The sequence below is a fragment of the Arachis ipaensis genome, chromosome B04 (genome assembly GCF_000816755.2).
Source record: "Arachis ipaensis cultivar K30076 chromosome B04, Araip1.1, whole genome shotgun sequence".
In the NCBI taxonomy this organism is placed as follows: Eukaryota; Viridiplantae; Streptophyta; class Magnoliopsida; order Fabales; family Fabaceae; genus Arachis; species Arachis ipaensis.
In genome coordinates this window covers 8634171-8651947 of record NC_029788.2, presented here as the reverse complement: position 1 = coordinate 8651947, position 17777 = coordinate 8634171, and the positions used below count along the sequence as shown (strand labels likewise).

General features: G+C 33.4%; 2 protein-coding genes across 2 annotated transcripts; both read left to right on the top strand.

Annotated features, from left to right (window-relative positions):
* On the top strand, window positions 4213-10484 carry LOC107638769 (sodium/hydrogen exchanger 6). The gene is made up of 21 exons (XM_016342157.2): window positions 4213-4711; window positions 4805-4864; window positions 4992-5016; window positions 5125-5210; window positions 5321-5432; window positions 5953-6015; window positions 6144-6163; window positions 6261-6355; window positions 6596-6624; window positions 6735-6766; window positions 6865-6912; window positions 7015-7075; window positions 7151-7248; window positions 7340-7415; window positions 7518-7537; window positions 7682-7779; window positions 7915-8024; window positions 8698-8799; window positions 9204-9304; window positions 9383-9462; window positions 9928-10484. Exons 1-21 carry the CDS (start codon window positions 4470-4472, stop codon window positions 10002-10004), a joined length of 1635 nt encoding a protein of 544 aa, XP_016197643.1. The 5' UTR covers window positions 4213-4469; the 3' UTR covers window positions 10005-10484.
* On the top strand, window positions 11712-14948 carry LOC107638768 (protein ENDOSPERM DEFECTIVE 1-like). The gene is made up of 4 exons (XM_016342156.2): window positions 11712-13079; window positions 13642-13761; window positions 13861-13977; window positions 14396-14948. Exons 1-4 carry the CDS (start codon window positions 11970-11972, stop codon window positions 14720-14722), a joined length of 1674 nt encoding a protein of 557 aa, XP_016197642.1. The 5' UTR covers window positions 11712-11969; the 3' UTR covers window positions 14723-14948.

The window sequence follows — 17777 nt, the reverse complement described above, 5'->3', positions numbered from 1 at the left end:
CAATATAATAAAGATGATTAATATTGCTATTAATATTATATGTAAAGAGTAATAGAAAAGAGAATTTAGAATACTAATAAAATAAAAGAAGAGAAAGAATTGTAGTAGAAATATAAAGAGAAGAGTATTTGATTGCAACATAAAGAGAGAAGTGATTTTATTATTACTTGCTTGTGTGGTATCACCTACTGAGGTTTAGCCTCTATTTATACAAGTAAAGAGGCCACCTTATTCCACTGTTATTAAATACAAAGGCTTTGGTAATAATGAACTTCAGTATGGAAAATGTTAGCCACCCATGGTCATTCATTGTTGTTCTTATCGTAACACTCCCCCTTGAATGACCATTTAGAATTATGCCTCGTTAAAACCTTACTAAAGAAAACCCAATGGGAAAAACTTTAGTGAAAGAAAAAGAGTACAATATCCTTTGTGATGGGGACTGCCTCATTAAAAACCTTGTCAAGAAAAACCCAATGGGAAAAAACCTGACCAAGGGAAAAAGAGTACAGTCTCCCCCTCTTGCCGACATCATTTAATGTCTCGAAATCGGCGCATCCCAATCTCATGTACTAATCTTTCAAAGGAGGATTTTGGGAGTGACTTTGTAAATAAATCTGCTAGATTGTCACTTGAGCGGATTTGTTGAACATCAATTGTCCCTTGATTTTGAAGATCATGAGTGAAGAAGAATTTGGGAGAAATATGCTTTGTTCTATCACCCTTGATGTACCCACCCTTAAGTTGATCAATGTATGCTGTATTATCTTCAAACAGGACAGTTGGAGCTATCTTATGATCAATTAGTCCACATGATGACAGAATATATTGAATTAGACTTCTCAGCCAAAAACACTCGCGACTAGCTTCATGAATCGCCAATATTTCAGCATGATTAGAGGAGGTTGCTGCTATCGTCTGTTTCGTGGACCTCCATGATATAGCTGTTCCACCATATGTAAACAGATATCCTGTTTGAGATCTCCCTTTATGTGGATCAGACAAGTATCCAGCATCTGCATAGCCAACTAGTTGTGACTTGGATCCATAGGGATAAAATAATCCTATATCAACCGTTCCATGAAGATATCGAAAAATTTGTTTGATTCCACTCCAATGTCTTCTGGTTGGAGAGGAACTATACCTTGCTAGTAAATTCACCGCGAATGATATGTCAGGTCGCGTATTATTAGCAAGATACATTAGCGCTCCAATGGCACTAAGATATGGTACTTCAGGACCAAGGATATCTTCATTTTCTTCTTTAGGACGGAATGGATCCTTTTTCACATTCAAAGATCTTACGATCATTGGAATACTTAATGGATGTGACTTATCCATATAAAATCTTTTCAAGATCTTTTCTGTGTATGTTGTTTGATGAATAAAGATCCCACCTTTTATATGCTCGATCTGCAGGTCGAGACAAAACTTAGTCTTTCCAAGATCTTTCATCTCAAACTCTTCTTTTAGAGTTTTTATAATTGTTGGAATCTCTTCAGGAGTCCCCATGATATTTAAATCATCAACGTACACAGCAATTATAACGAATCCAGGTGCAGATTTCTTTATAAAAACACATGGACAGATATCATCATTCTTGAATCCGTTTTTGGCCAGATACTCAGTAAGACGATTATACCACATTCGTCCAGATTGCTTTAGACCATATAAAGATCTTTGCAATTTGACTGAGTATAACTTAATATTTCATTGTTTATGTACATCACATTTGAAACTTAAATACATAGAAAATAAAACTTAACAATAAGTTCTTTACATTATTTATTTACATATATACTTCACAATCCCACATATTAAACTATTCCATCATTGATCAAATGACCAATATTTCCTTCAGGGTCCTAAAAGAAATCAGATACATCATAATGAGTGGTGGAGTTCTCAGCATCATTTGAAACAAAATTTGTTTCCTTTCCTTTGTCGTTCTTTTTCAAAGATGCCTGGTAAAGATCGACTAGGTGCCTTGGGGTACGACAGGTACGTGACCAATGGCCCTTTCCACCACAGCGGAAACACTTCTCCTCGGTTGATTTATTCTGCCCGATATTCCTTTCTTTGTCCCACTTCTGGTGAGATCCTCTCTTTTGAACACAATTCTTTTTCCTTCCATAAATTTTCTTGTTATTAAAAGCTTGCCATTTACCTCTTCTGGGGTAACGATTTGCCGCATTTACTTCAGGAAATGGGGCGGCGCCAGCTGGGCGCGCTTCATGATTTTTTAATAACAACTCATTGTTGCGTTCAGCAACAACAAGGCAAGAAATTAACTCGGAATATTTCTTAAACCCTTTCTCTCGATACTGCTGCTGCAGGAGCACATTCGAGGCATGGAAGGTTGAGAAAGTTTTCTCCAACATATCATGATCAGTTATTTTTTCCCCACACAATTTCATTCGTGAGGTGATCCGAAACATTGATTCTTTAGTGAATGTCCATGAGAATTTTCAATAATTCTTCTCATCATGGTTGTTCCCGGATGACCCAATCGGTCGTGCCAAGTTATGAATTCATTTGGGCTAATAAACTTCTGGCTTACAGTGGCATGTGATTCAATTGCACTAATCTTGGTATAATACAACCCAGATGAAAGTGAGGGTAATTTTTCTAATATAACTTTCTTATTTAAATCATGAGTTGTGATATATAAATACTCATGATTTCCTTCATTCATCATCTCAACATGATATCCATTTCGGCGAATATCTTTGAAACTCAACAAGTTCCTCAGAGACTTGGTAGATAATAGTGTATTATTTATTATAAATTTTGTTCCTCCAGGAAACAAAATTATAGCTCTTCCGGAGCCTTCTATCACATTGCCTGAGCCAATAATAGTGTTAACATATTCCTCTTTTGGAACAAGATGGGTAAAATATATATCACTTTTGAGAATAGTGTGCGAACTTGCACTATCCGTAAGGCATACATCTTCATTACATATCCTTGCCATTCTTCAAAAACAAATAATAATAAAATGAGTAAGTTTTCTCCAACATATCATGATCAGTTATTTTTTTCTCACACAATTTCATTCGTGAGGTGATTCGAAACATTGCAGAATTATATTCATTTATAGATTTAAAATCTTGTAAACGCAAATGCGTCCATTCATATCGGGCCTGAGGAAGTATCACTGTTTTCTGATGATTATACCTTTCTTCAAGGTCTTTCCAAAGATCTGCAGGATCTTTTAATGTAAGATATTCATTTTTCAATCCTTCGTCAAGATGACGACGGAGAAAAATCATGGTTTTAGCTTTATCCTTCTGGGATGCATTATTTTCAACCTTAATGGTATCTCTAAGATCCATTGAATCAAGATGGATTTCAGCATCTAGTATCCATAATAAATAATTGTTTCCAGATATATCAAGAGCATTGAATTCAAGATGAGAGAGCTTCGACATAATGAAAATTTGTTACCTGAGTCTTCCTAAAAATTTGATCAGAGTCTCGTGCTGATAACGTGTTGTGAAATAAAAGATAAAAGATGATGTATAAATAGAAGACTCTATTATTAATATAATTAGCTCAATAATTGTTATATATATATAATAATATTATATGTTGTAATGTGTATATATATACAAAGATAGAAAGAAGTATTAAAAATAAAGAGAGAGAGAATTGCATATGTTTATTGTTACTATCTCAATATAATAAAGATGATTAATATTATATGTAAAGAGTAATAGAAAAGAGAATTTAGAATACTAATAAAATAAAAGAAGAGAAAGAATTGTAGTAGAAATATAAAGAGAAGAGTATTTGATTGCAACATAAAGAGAGAAGTGATTTTATTATTACTTGCTTGTGTCGTATTACCTACTGAGGTTTAGCCTCTATTTATACAAGTAAAGAAGTCACCTTATTCCACTGTTATTAAATACAAAGGCTTTGGTAATAATGAACTTCAGTATGAAAAATGTTAGCCACCCATGATCATTCATTGTTGTTCTTATCGTAACAATATTAATATTTATATCTTCTTATTATTTTGCGACTTCACATAAAGTTAATATTTAAGAATCATTGAATGAAAATTTAGTCAAATCAATTAAATCATCTAAGAGTTATCAGATATCAACTTCACTTAAATCGACTGCTCCACCTTATAGCGTACATCTAAATTAAATTCTTGTGTTTGCTCATGTGGTGATTTTAAAAATTGAATAAAATAAAATAATGCATTAGTGTTTAAGCATAGTCCAAGGCGTGAGGAGAGAGTGGAGAAGAAGAGAGGAGAAAGAGAAATAAAAGAGAAAGAAGAAATCAAAGAATTCGTTTGAAAATCACAACAACCGAACCGATTATTGCGAAGAATCAGCACCGCCATCACTGATCACACCAAACAACAACACACAACCAAAAAGGAACAAAGCCACTCGCACAGAATCCGTTCATTCCCAATCGAATCGGAATCGAATCGATTGGAGGAACTTGTAATGGGGATGGAGGACGATATATCTCCGGCCGACGCTCACGGCAGCAAAACCCCCGGCAAGGAACAGCAGGCCGCCGGCGTCGGAATCCTGCTTCAGATCATGATGCTCGTCCTCTCCTTCGTCCTCGGCCACGTCCTCCGCCGCAAGAAGATTTACGTCATACCCGAAGCCAGTGCCTCTCTTCTCATTGGCTTAATCGTTGGTGTTCTCGCTAACATCTCTGACACCGAAAATAGTATCAGGTTCTTCTTCTTCTTCAGTCACTTTCTCTTTTTTCTCCTCTTAGTTTTATTTCACTGAGACTCTCAAATTTGGGGCTTTTCATTGTTGTGCAGGGCGTGGTTCAATTTTCACGAAGAGTTTTTCTTCCTCTTCTTGTTACCTCCTATCATATTATATCCTTGTCATCATTGATCACAATCTTTTCTTTCCATTGTTATTATTATTATTATTATTCTGTTTAATTCAATTTAATTTAGATTTTGATACTCTATACTATGTTTCCTTGACTCTTTACTTTACTCAGTCTGGCTTCAGTCTTGCACCTGTAAGAACCTTTATAGTTCATAGTTTGTTAAATGTGTTAAATGAGTTCTAGTTTGTTGTTTGGAGAATATTTCTGATTTGGTGATGGTGGTAATGTGGGATTTTGCAGAAACCTTTTTTCTCTAATTTTGGAGCAATTGTGACTTTTGCAATATTTGGCACATTTATAGCCTCAATAGTGACCGGTGTTTTAGTGTGAGTTTTTCATCTTTCTCCTCATAGCTAGAATTTTGACTGGTTTATTTGGATTTTTAAGATTTTTTCAATGTTTATGTAATCATGTTTTCTTCTCTGCCTGGGTGCAGTTATCTTGGTGGGCTGGTCTTCCTCATGTATAGATTGCCTTTTGTCGAGTGCCTCATGTTTGGGGCTCTTATATCGGCAACTGATCCCGTTACTGTTTTATCAATATTTCAGGTGATCTATTGCTTTGAATTTTTCTGCTTTTTTTTGTTAATTATTCCATTTCCAATTTGCATGACCGATACAAAAGGCCATTGAGGGTCAGTGTTTAGGACTCATGGCTTTTTTCTACTCCTGCTTGCTCAACTTTCAGCTGCTACATTTTTTACTTAATGATAATGGCATTTGTCGTGATGGTGAAGAAGATATCAGTGCAGAGCATAGTTTTATCTTGTTACTAATTAATATATCATGAAAAAGAAATATGAAGCTTCAATTGAGAAATCCAAGTTTTAAAAACCCTGATATGTTATGTTTTCAACTAAGCTAATCATGAATGACAATGACCAAATGGGCAAATTATGAATCAGATTGAAGGTTTAGGGTTTGACTATCTCTCCAAACTATTTTGTCCTTTATTGTCATTCACTCATGGTAGGTCTGAGTATTATATGTAAAATAGTAAGTGTAACATGCCATCTGATAAACTTCATTCCTAAATCATTGTGTTTGATTTGCTTGCTGTCATTTGCAGGAGCTTGGCACAGATGTCAATCTATATGCTTTGGTTTTTGGAGAATCTGTTTTGAATGATGCAGTAAGTTTCCGTTGCTTCTTCTCTTTGCATATCTGGTTTAAAGATAAATGGTGCATACTGGCTGATCTATTCCTTCTTTCCTTTTTATATTTGTTATTCCTCTTGTCCGACTTCCGTACTATTGGCAGATGGCAATTTCTTTGTACAGGTACCTTAATTTCTGAAATAGATCATATCATCATGCTTATCCAAAATAGCCGAAGTATCATGGAAGTTAACTTATAACTCAAGCACTTCCTTTGCAGGACGATGTCATTGGTTAAGACTCATCCATCTGGACAGAATTTATTAATGGTGGTTGTTAGATTTTTGGAGACTTTTGTTGGTTCAATGTCTGCAGGTTAGTCATCTATCCAATATTTTGTTCAGGCATTAAGCTTGTTAAATCAGTTCAGTTTTGAAGGTTTTTTGGACAGAACCTTTGCTATTCATCATTTGTTATGTCATCATAAGATTTGTAGATTTTGACTTGCCTATTGTGTCTTCACCAAATTCATGTTGCCGCAAGTCAAGGAGAGCAAGTGACCTTACTACTTTCCGATATTCCTGGTTTGATTTTTTACTTTTTGGTGAATTGCAGGTGTTGGAGTGGGATTCATATCTGCTTTAATATCCTTTTTAAGTTCATTCTTGCCCTGTGTATTCGTAGTATAAATAATAAGGGGTTTAATTTTTTTTAAAAATGTTCAAACTTTATTGTGAACCTTAACCATGAGTACCTTTTTAAGTATGCAGGATTGGATATTGACAAGTGAGTATATATAATTTAGAGTATACTTTTCTTTGATAATACGACTATTTACATCATGCCTGGAGAATGCTGATAAGGAAATTTTCCATTCTATACAGCCTTCAGAACTTGGAGAGTTGTCTTTTTGTTCTATTTCCATATTTCTCGTAAGTAACCTCCCTGGACTATGTCTTCATAAATATTTTCATGGAATTGTTGTAAATTTTCGATTCTCAGTGCAAATCAGTGTAAACTGTTATCTGTTTCAGATACATGCTTGCAGAAGGCCTTGGTTTGTCCGGTATCGTATCAATACTGTTTACAGGAATAGTAAGTAATTTTCATATTTCTCCTTTTTGTCATGTGTTGAAATATTGTTATGACTACATTTTTGTTTTCTCTTAGGTCATGAAGCACTATTCATATCCAAATTTGTCACAAAGTTCTCAAAGATTTGTCTCTGCTTTTTTCGAGTTGATATCTTCACTAGCAGAGACCTTTGTGTAAGGAGAATTTCATTTACAGCAGTTGCTGTCTTGTATTTAAACATTTTCTCTAAATAATGCATGAATACCTTTTTTGTTATGTCTACAGATTTATATACATGGGCTTTGATATTGCTATGGAGCAACATAGCTGGTCACATGTTGGATTTATATTCTTCTCCATTGTATCCTTTATTTGGCCCATAAATTTGAACTGGTGTGATTTTTATTAGAATTGTCTGTTGTTCGTGGTACTCTTTCCTTAACTCTTATGATGACCACTTCAGATATTCATTGGAATTGCAAGGTATTTGCTGATTGCTATCATTTAAAGTATTTGAATATGGTGGCATATGTTCTTTCAGGCTATGATATAAACAGATGCATGCACTTTCAGGTTTTTCCTTTCACTTTCCTCTTTTAAGTCGTAAAATTTCTTCACTTTGCGCAGGGCGGCAAATGTCTTCTCTTGTGCTTATCTGGTCAACTTGGTCAGACCTTCTCATCGAAAGATACCTCCAAAACACCAAAAAGCACTTTGGTATAGTGGTAAGAAATTAAGCCTCACATAACAATTGGGTTTTGCTTTGGAAAATTATCATTTGTTGATAAAACACATTACTTCTTGGCTTTGGCTTATTCTTTGCTACCATGCTTATGTTTTGTTCTTTATGAACATTTCAGGACTTCGAGGAGCAATGGCCTTTGCCCTTGCATTGCAATCAGTTCATGATCTTCCAGAGGGACACGGTCAGACCATCTTTACTGCAACAACAGCAATAGTTGTTTTGACGGTAGGCATGCTCATATTCTTCCTTTCTTCTGTTCACAACTTTGAATTAGAAGGAAGAAGGAAAGAGACGATGTTTATGAGGTTTACCCTTTTTCAGGAGTTTTACATTTTTGGAGGGGTTTTTTTATTAACCCATCAAGACACATAATTTCCTAGTTAAACTTTTTCCCCCCTCTTTTTTTAAAAAAGATATTACAATCTTATTTTGTATCTTGCCCCTATTAAGATTTTAAAATGTTATTGAGATTGTTTAATTATCTCATCCTTGAGCTGTTTGGGAGAAAATCAAGAGTGCTGAAATAACGGAATCCAATTTTAAGCAAACACTGATCTGTTTATCTACTGATTCAATTTGATAGAGTGCCATTTAAGAATCTCTTGTAAGATAGATTGGCAGAACTGTAAAAGAATATAGAAGTCATGAAAGTTGTAAAAGAATGTAGAAGAATATAGAAGTTATAGTTGTAAGAGAATATAGAAGTGCCAATTTTCTAACTAGAAAACTTAAGGTAAACACCAAAAGAACTAAGTTTCATCTTATTATTTATTTCTCCTGTTTAGTCTATTAGCAAGTGGCCATCCATTTTCCGCACTTTTTTCTTTTCTTATTTGTCTTTCTTTTTCCACCATAACTAACAGTAATTTAAATGTGTAACTTATTTTGTTTGTATCAGGTATTATTGATTGGGGGATCAACCGGTACCATGCTGGAAGCTCTAGAAGTGGTTGGTGACAGTCATGGTGATAGCCCTTTGGCCACAGTGGGCACCATCACAGTAAGTTTTGCAACAAATGATTTAAGACTTAGGCTATTTGATGCAAAAAGAAGCTGACACATGCAACTGAGCTTTCGGTTCTGTTTTTCAGTTGCATCTAAAATTAACTTTATCAAGCCTATGAAGTAGAGCCTGACAATCCCCTCACTGAAACAGAATTCTATGTGCCAAACATGTCTCAAATTTTTTATGTAACTATCCTGCTTAACAAGTGGCTGGAATAAACATTTCAACAACATATCTAGAGACTGTTTTGATTTTGAATTATGTGAATCCATCTTCAGTCATGAGTTTTTCTTAAGAGTTTTAGCGAAACAGTTTTGATTTACAAAACACAATATGCTAATGAATATTTCATATATTTCTTTCTCTATCAACTAATTTTCTACCCTTTCTCTTACAAGAACAATTATGAGGAAAACAATGGTTATGTTGCTCCTTCTTATGATGAAGAATCATCATCAGGAAGCAGATTCAAGATGAAGCTAAAAGAATTCCATAAGAGGTATCATCTGAGCTGTGAAACTGCATATAGACTCATTGACGTTGCAACCACTAATTTCTCTTTGCATCTTTCTTGCAGTGCTGGATCATTTACTGCAATAGATAAAAACTTTCTGACCCCATTCTTTACAAGTCAAAGTGGAGATGAAGATGATGAAGGTAAGTTTGAGTTTTTTATTTAGCATTGCCAAAGAATTGATAAAGTAGGTAGGCATCAAGTATTGATGTCTGGTCTGATTTGACCATCCAAGGAAACAACCGGTTTGTAAGGTGTCCAACCAACTTGTATTCCAATAATCTTAATTGGTCCTGAATATTTGCTTTTTTAAAAAGAGAATTTTATATGGCATCTTTCAACCATGATGTAGGATTGGATATCTACAATCTTTACTGGTATAAGCCTTCTTCTCTTCAGGCTTTTTGAACCTGCAGCTTCTTTGATTTAGAAAATACATATAGCTTCTTATTGGCTCATTGTAATATTATTTGTTGTGTTTCTAGTATCATTCTTCATTCATGATCTTAGGCATATTATACGAAAACTTTTTTCCAATAAGTTGCTTTGATTGATTAATTCTGTTTGGATGTTACATTACCGTGATTTGTTGTTCGTGTTCTGAACAGATGAGCCGTTGACTTCAACAAGACCGGAAAGACCGGGACGACCGGGACTTAACCGTCACAATCCTTATTCATCATGATTCATTCCAACAACATAGCACACTTTTGAAGCCTTTTCTGTACATAAAATTCAGTGATGCAGTTTATAGACAGCTTGTAGGAAATTGGCAACAATACAAAGAGAGTCAAAATGGCATTCGGATATATACCATTGAGAATCTCATGGCAAAGTTTCATTGGGATGGAAGACCATCATCTCTGCAGCATTTATTTCATGCAAGTTTGATGAGTATACATACATATATATATGCCTCTGCCATGAAGTTGGAGGTTTATAATCTGGATCTAACCACACGTGTATTCTTAAATGTATTGATTATTCCTGTTTCTACCGGTTTATCACTTTGATTTGATATAGTTCTCAGGAGTTTGATAATCCTAGTTCATAGTTAAAGATAATTCAAATTCATTTGTCACAATGAGGTTACTATATGCCAAGCATGAATAGCGATATGTATAGAGGAAAATTGAAGATTGGTCTAGTAGTTGGCACATTTGCATGTTAGTGGATGCAGTATCTTATCTTCATGATTAATTCTATAATCGGCATTTAGAATTTGGTGCTTTAAAGTACAACGGGACTGTTTAATATTAAAAGTTATATTGGTATCTAAACGTGTGGAAGAGCATATCCATGGGAAAGGATGACATTTTAAAATAAAAACACAGTAAGGAAATAAATTTATGTTTGATTTAAAATATAAAAATGCATATTAGAGAAATATTATTGTATTCTACTATACTATGACAAATTAGAAGTAACTTTGTACTTATCAAATTGCATATTATTGATTTTCTATCCGAAAAATAATTATGCTTTAGCCTTTATTGAAGACTAATAATAATAATTTTATTCGAACAAGTATTGTTTATATTTCTTAACAAAGAGATTATGCATAGATTTAAAATGAAAATTATAAATAGTTGATAATTATGTAAACAATTAAAATATATTTTAAAATAAGTAACAAATTGAGATATTAAATTGATATATAATAAGAATATAGAAAATGCAATATCCATATATCTATTTATTTGTTTATTTAGGTTGATCATATAAAATAAATATGTAATATAAAAGATGGATTTTCCCCAAAAAAATGTAAACTACTACTCTTTCAATTTTCAAAATTTAGAAAAATTTGTTTTGTTTGAATTGAATTAATAATTTTTGGTACAAAAGAGTTTTAGACAGATATTAGAATTTAATTTTAATGCACTATTAATATAGAGTAGTTTTACACCTGCATTTAATTACGTAATGTCACATCACTAAAAATAATTATCTTTTACATTAACCGCATGAATTGCACAACTGAATAAAACACTTTACATTGTCAGTGCATCAAAATTAAACTCTAGATATTATATCAATAAAAATAATTAAATTTTAAAATATTATTTTTTTTACCAAAGATAAAAGACTCGAACCCGCAACCTCTTAATTAAATATGGGAAGACTATGCCATTTGAGCTATAACCCGTTGGTAATTTTAAAATATTACTTAAAAAATCTAAATATGTAAATTTAATTAGATAATTACATAAAACTCTTTATATTTTACGGCAACAAAATTAAACTAAAAAAATAAATAAATGAAGCAAATAAGGTGGATATTGGTTTAAGGGATCCAAAGCAATGGAGAAGGCTCCTCTGAGCAACATAAATAAATGCAGTTAACGAGAAACAAGTGTTAAAATTAAAAACTAATACATTTTTTTTTAATTTTTTTGAATATAAAAATCCCCAAATCAGAACCGTTGCAACGTAAACCCTCCTTACCAACGGCTACTTCAATAATCATCGTCTTTCGCTTTCTCTTTCACTCAAAACCTCTGCTTTCGATCCACTCAGGCTTCCTTCTTCCTCGAAGTCTCTATCTTTATTGTTTCCATTTACCCCAATCCGAACACCACCCATTCTAGGGTTTCTGCTTGATCTAAGCACAAGAACCACGTAGTTTTGTAGAGCCCCAAATTCTGCAATGGATTCCGCAACAATCAAAGCTTCTACTGTCGTTCCAGATGCATCTGCCCCTCCTCCTCCTCCACCGCCGCCGACCCCTTCTAACCACCGCCGGCCTAGGGTCCGGGAGGTTAGCTCTAGGTTCATGTCTCCGGCGGTTTCTTCAACCGCGCCGAGGCGGCGGCACCACCACCAGCAACCGGAAGTTGATTCCTCGAATTCCGCTGATGAGAATCACAGGCCTGTTGAGAATTCAGATGCAGGAACCCCGTTCCCAATTGGGTGTAATTCAACTTCTCAGTGTAAAGGGAATTTGGGGAACACTACTACTACTCAGAGGAAACAAAGGGCTGTGAAGCTTTTCAAGGAGAATAACAATAATGGAGTGGGAAGAGACCCTTCAAGGTCATGTTCTGGAAGAATTGGAGTTGGAATTGGGAATGGTGGTTTCGGTGCCACCCCTTCTAGGCCTGATACCCCCACAGTTGTTGTGCCTTCAAGGTATAGGCTCACGCCGCAGCACAGGGGTAACACCTCGGCCGCTGCGAAACTGCTTCAGGCCAGTGGAATGTCACTAAAGGGCAATGCCGGTTCTGGTTGGCCTAGGATGGAAACCAACTCGGTGTCCGGGGATGCTTCTTCGGTGTGCTCCGATGATGATTGTCGTAGCGATTCGGGTGTGAGTTGCAGCACTCAGTCACTTCCTGAGTTGTGTTCTGAGGTAGATATGTTGCCTTCTGTGTCCAATAGGTCAGTGGCTGAAAAAATTGGCAGTAGAAGTGTCTTGAGTAGTAGCATTAGTAGCAATAGTGGTAGTAATGTCGAGTCGAAAGTACATGCTTCGCCTTTCCATCGGTCGATTACTTGGCCGTCTAGTTGCGAGAAGCAAACTCCTTCACTGTCCAAGCTGTATGGAAATCAATTGAATCATGTTAAGGCAGGAGGACTGAGTTTGCCTCCGGTACCCCCTAGCGCGAAACCGGTGGCAGAAACAAGGAAAGGGAAGAAAGGGTCTAGTAATCAGGAAGATGTGCATTCCTTGAGACTGATGTATAATCGTTATCTGCAATGGAGATATGCCAATGCCAAAGCAGTGTCTGCCATGAAAGTGCAGCAAAGAGAAAGTGAGGTAAGGTTATATATAGTGCAAGAAAATGCATAATCATCTAGCTTGGTAATTTTATCTTTGTAATTTATATATAGATAGAACCTTGCACCTTCTGATAAATACAATCTTTGGAAGAAGATATAACTTGATCACAACTCACACCAGTGTAAAATAAAACTTGATTGGTCCACGGTGTATAACAGTTCTAGATCAAATGATGTATAATTTTGAGGGTAAACTGACTCTGACTTCATTCATTTGACATTGTAATTTAGCTTATTTCAAATTATACTCTGAAAAAGTTCGATATGGTTGTCAGATAAGTGACATGTTACCTTTGTTGAATGTTTGTTATTTTACTAAACTATTGAGAGCTCTCTTTTTTGTTTTTTATTTAGGTTACAATTTTGGACAATCAAGTACAACTTAATCACTTTTGGTTCTTTTTGTTGTCTTATTAATCCAGTACAACTTAAACTATTGAGAGCTCTCTTGGTTGTTTTTTGTTTAGGTTACAATTTTGGACAATCCAGTACAACTTAATCACTTCTGGTTCTTTTTGTTGTTTTATTAATCCTTGCAGAGAGTACTATATTCTCAGGCGATGAAAATATCAGAAATGCGGGATTCTGTAAACCGGAAACGCGTAGAACTGGAGCTTTTGCGGAGATCAAAGACTCTCTCAACAATTCTTGATGCGCAAGTAAGGCTACTAATAATTTTGAATGCTTATTTTTCATTGAAGTTGTCCACAAAGCAATGTCTGTATCAATAATTTGCCTGTTTTATTTTATAAATGCAGATTCCCTATCTGGATGAGTGGTCTGCTTTGGAAGAAGAATATTCACTCTCTATTTCTGAAGCAATTCAAGCTTTGTTGAATGCCACAGTACAACTTCCACTTGGTGGGAATGTTAGGGTATGATCTTTAATCCTATTATCATATCTACTAATTTTCTGGTCAAGACTTCGTAAGCATGATTCATTTTAATACTCACATTTCAAAAATCAGTGTTTTGGTTCTGAAACTGCACTTGGTCGGTTCAAATCGACTGGGTTGTCATGTTAAATGACATGTGGCATGGCATGTTTCGGATTCAACATATTCCTTATGACATGGCAGTTTGAAAAGCACATTTGGCAAGCTTAATGGTCTTAATATTTTAGGAGATCCGTGATGGCGGAACTAAAATGATTGAAATAAGAACCAAAAATGCTAATGCAAATCCTGAAATGTCAAGGACTAAAATAAACTATGCTTATAAAGTAAATGACCAAAATGAAGCTTTATTTGTTTATTCTATTGTGTTTAAAGAAAAATGTATTCTACCAAACAGGTTGATGTAAAGGAGGTTGGGGAGAGCCTGAATTCAGCATCAAAGATGATGGAAACAATTGTTCTCAATATCCAAAGATTCATGCCAAAAGCAGAACAAACCGATGTCTGTATCTCAGAATTAGCTAGAGTTGTTAGTGGAGAAAGAGCTGTAATTGGAGAATGTGGAGATTTATTGTCAAAGACATATAAGTCACAGGTTGAGGAGTGCAGCTTAAGGGGCCAATTAATCCAACTATATTCAACTTGTCATAATAATAATAATATCACAGAACAAGAAGCATTTGATAGTTCAGTTGCAATTTGTGCTGGCAATGAGCCTTGTTAGGTATAGATATAGATAGCTCATGATCATCATAGTTGAAACTTTGTTCATAAGAACTTGATGAGATAAATTTTTTGATATGATTGTTAAATAAGCCAAGCTTGAGTCTCTCCTCTGAATCATATAGCAAGTGTTGTAATTTGATATGTCTATGTAATTTCATTTCATTCTTTGTATGATTGCATTAGCTAAACTAATAAATCTATAGAAAAAGTGGATTTTCTAATGATATTCTGTTTGTATGAACACCACAATTAAAAGTAATAAAAAGATGTTAGCTCTAACTAATAATAGTTTAATTATGATAAAAAAAATTTTTTTCACTCAATGGATATAAACTAATCTTTCCCTGGTTTATAAACACTTTCAATAGTGGGATAGCGATCTAAAATTTTAAATTTTTTCTGTAACTAAGGTGAGGATTGAATTCTCGACACTTGATTAGGGGAGAATGAATTCTTTTATTCAATTACAGCAATATTTGATTAAATAGTTAATTCCATCTATTTGATTCATAAGCTTAAATAAAATAAAATAGAGACCGATTAAATTAATGGTTGTATATTATCATAAAGTAATTGGATATTTTGCTTTTATAGAATTTTGGGTGTGTTTGAAACAAAATATGTAGGAGTTAATTTGATTTGATATGGAATGAATTAAATTAAAAATAAATTATTTTGTTTTAAATCAAATTAATATAATTATTTGCTTTACATTTTTATTTTTCATTTATTGCTCAATTTTTCTTTTCTGCCGTTGGCTTGCAGAACCACTAGTCCACTACCACATCTCTTCTCTAAATCATTTTATTTTTTAAAATAATTTTTATATTTTTAACACACTAAATTATTTCAATCCAACCAAATTCATAAAAATTGATGGAATTTGAATTTAATTATAATATAAATTTATGTGATTTACAAATCGATTGTTTATTAGTTGTTTTTACTTTCTAGCACTATATTTTGGCCAAAACTGTAACTTTTTTGGTGAAAATTAGTTATAATTATTATTTTTTTTTGGCTTAATTAGTTATAATTATTTAATGAATAGTGATCGTTCACTCTCTCAAGTTGGGCCTCAGCAACCTGGCCATGTATACACCTGCAAAGTAATTATCCTTCATTTTCACTTAATTTTACACAACAAATCTTCTCTTAGTTTGAGTTGCTTTAAGCCTTTAACCATTAGTTCACTCTCGTCCAAAAAAAAAACATTAGTTGACTCGTTTATTTATATAATGGTAGGGAGTATAAATTTTATATGTTGCATTCAGTAATTTATTGGCATGACAAATTTTGATGAATTAATTAATTTAATTTATTAGGTTAGAAAATATTATGAAATAAAATTAAAGAAAAATATTTAAAAATTGTCCAAAAAATAAAAATACAAAAGAGTGACAATTCAATTGGTATTTTTTTAATTTTTAGAAAATACAAAAAAAAATTGTTTGAGACAAATGGTGTTTCTTTTGGCTTTTACTCTTTAAAGCTAAACAAATTTTGGGTCTATTTTGTGTGTAGTTTTGTTCGAAAAAGGGAAAACAGTATTCAAATGCAGTCTTCAGTGTGCTATCTTGTTGGAAAATAAAATAAATATTAGAAGAGAAATAAAAACAGTTTTGTTAGAGAAACTTTCGAATGTTATTATAGAGTAAGTGCAAACCGTTAGATTTAACATCAATAATTAAAGTTAAAACAAAAAAAGTCCCATATAAGTAAAGATTTTGGTAACTTGGCTAGAATCAATGAAATAAAAAAAAATGATTAACTATTAAAAGTAATGAGGTAAATTAAATTTATTTATTATTGTTATTATATATTTTTTTTTGTCATGGGTTGAACAAACAAATAAATCAATACTAATAAAATAAACTAATTCGCTAGTTTAACACAGGACTATTTTTACATCAGAAAAGTACTCAAAAAAATTTGATCGAATTCCTCCGTTATTCTGTTATTGTTGATGTGATGTCTTCAAGCATTTTCACTGTTTTATTTGCTAGCAGGTGCTTCCACTATTGTTCTATCTGGCCACAGATTTTGACGCTCTTGAACCCACCACATTCCACCTCTACTATAAATGGACCTTCAAAATCCGAAAAATTGCTGACATAGAAAAGGAAGGAAGACGCTGTCTGTGCCGCTGCTGGTTGGCTAACTCCAAACGTAAAACTGATTCTGTAGAAGAACCCGGTCTCCATGAAGGCGCCATGATTCTCAAATGATGACGCAGTCAAAGCACAAAATAGATGACAGTTACAACAAGTCCATTATCTTTTATTTCAAATTATCCTCAACGTGTACGTAATAGAATGAAAAATTAAAATACAATTATATTTAAACAATTATTTGTATTATTTTTTATTAATTTATTCAAAAACTAATTAAATTTTGAAACTAATTGGTATAAAATATTACAGATATAAAACTAAGAAAAATTTTTATTTATATAAGAACGAGCCTAAAAAATAATTATTTTATTTAATATAAAATGAATCTTTTCAAATAGGTGGAAACTCAGGTGCAGTCGACTTCATGTGAAGTTGATACTTAAGAGTAGTTAAATGATTTGACTGATTTGAGTATTTGACTAAATTTTCATCTAACGGCTCTCAAGTATCAACTTTATGTGAAGTCGACTTCACCTGAGTTTTTACCTTTCAAATAATAGAAAAGATAAACGATTTTAAATAATAAAAAAGATAAACTGTCCATTTTAAATAATAGGAAAGATGAACTGTCCATTTAAAATAAACACGTTAACATGTTTACTTTAAAAGCGCATAAGTGCACCCTTAAACTGCCCACTAATAATATGGTTAACTTTTTTTCGATTGAACAGAATAAACTTAAAAATCATCCAACCAATCAATCCATCTCCATTGAATTTTTCTGGAATAAAATTATTTAAATTATATTTTAAATTTTTAGATGCAACAAACGAAATTATACATATGAGATCTAATAGCAGCAACATTACCAAAATATGAAATCCTAATATTGGAAATGTCTACAGAAGTACAGATGGCTCCGTAAATCTGTTTATTCCA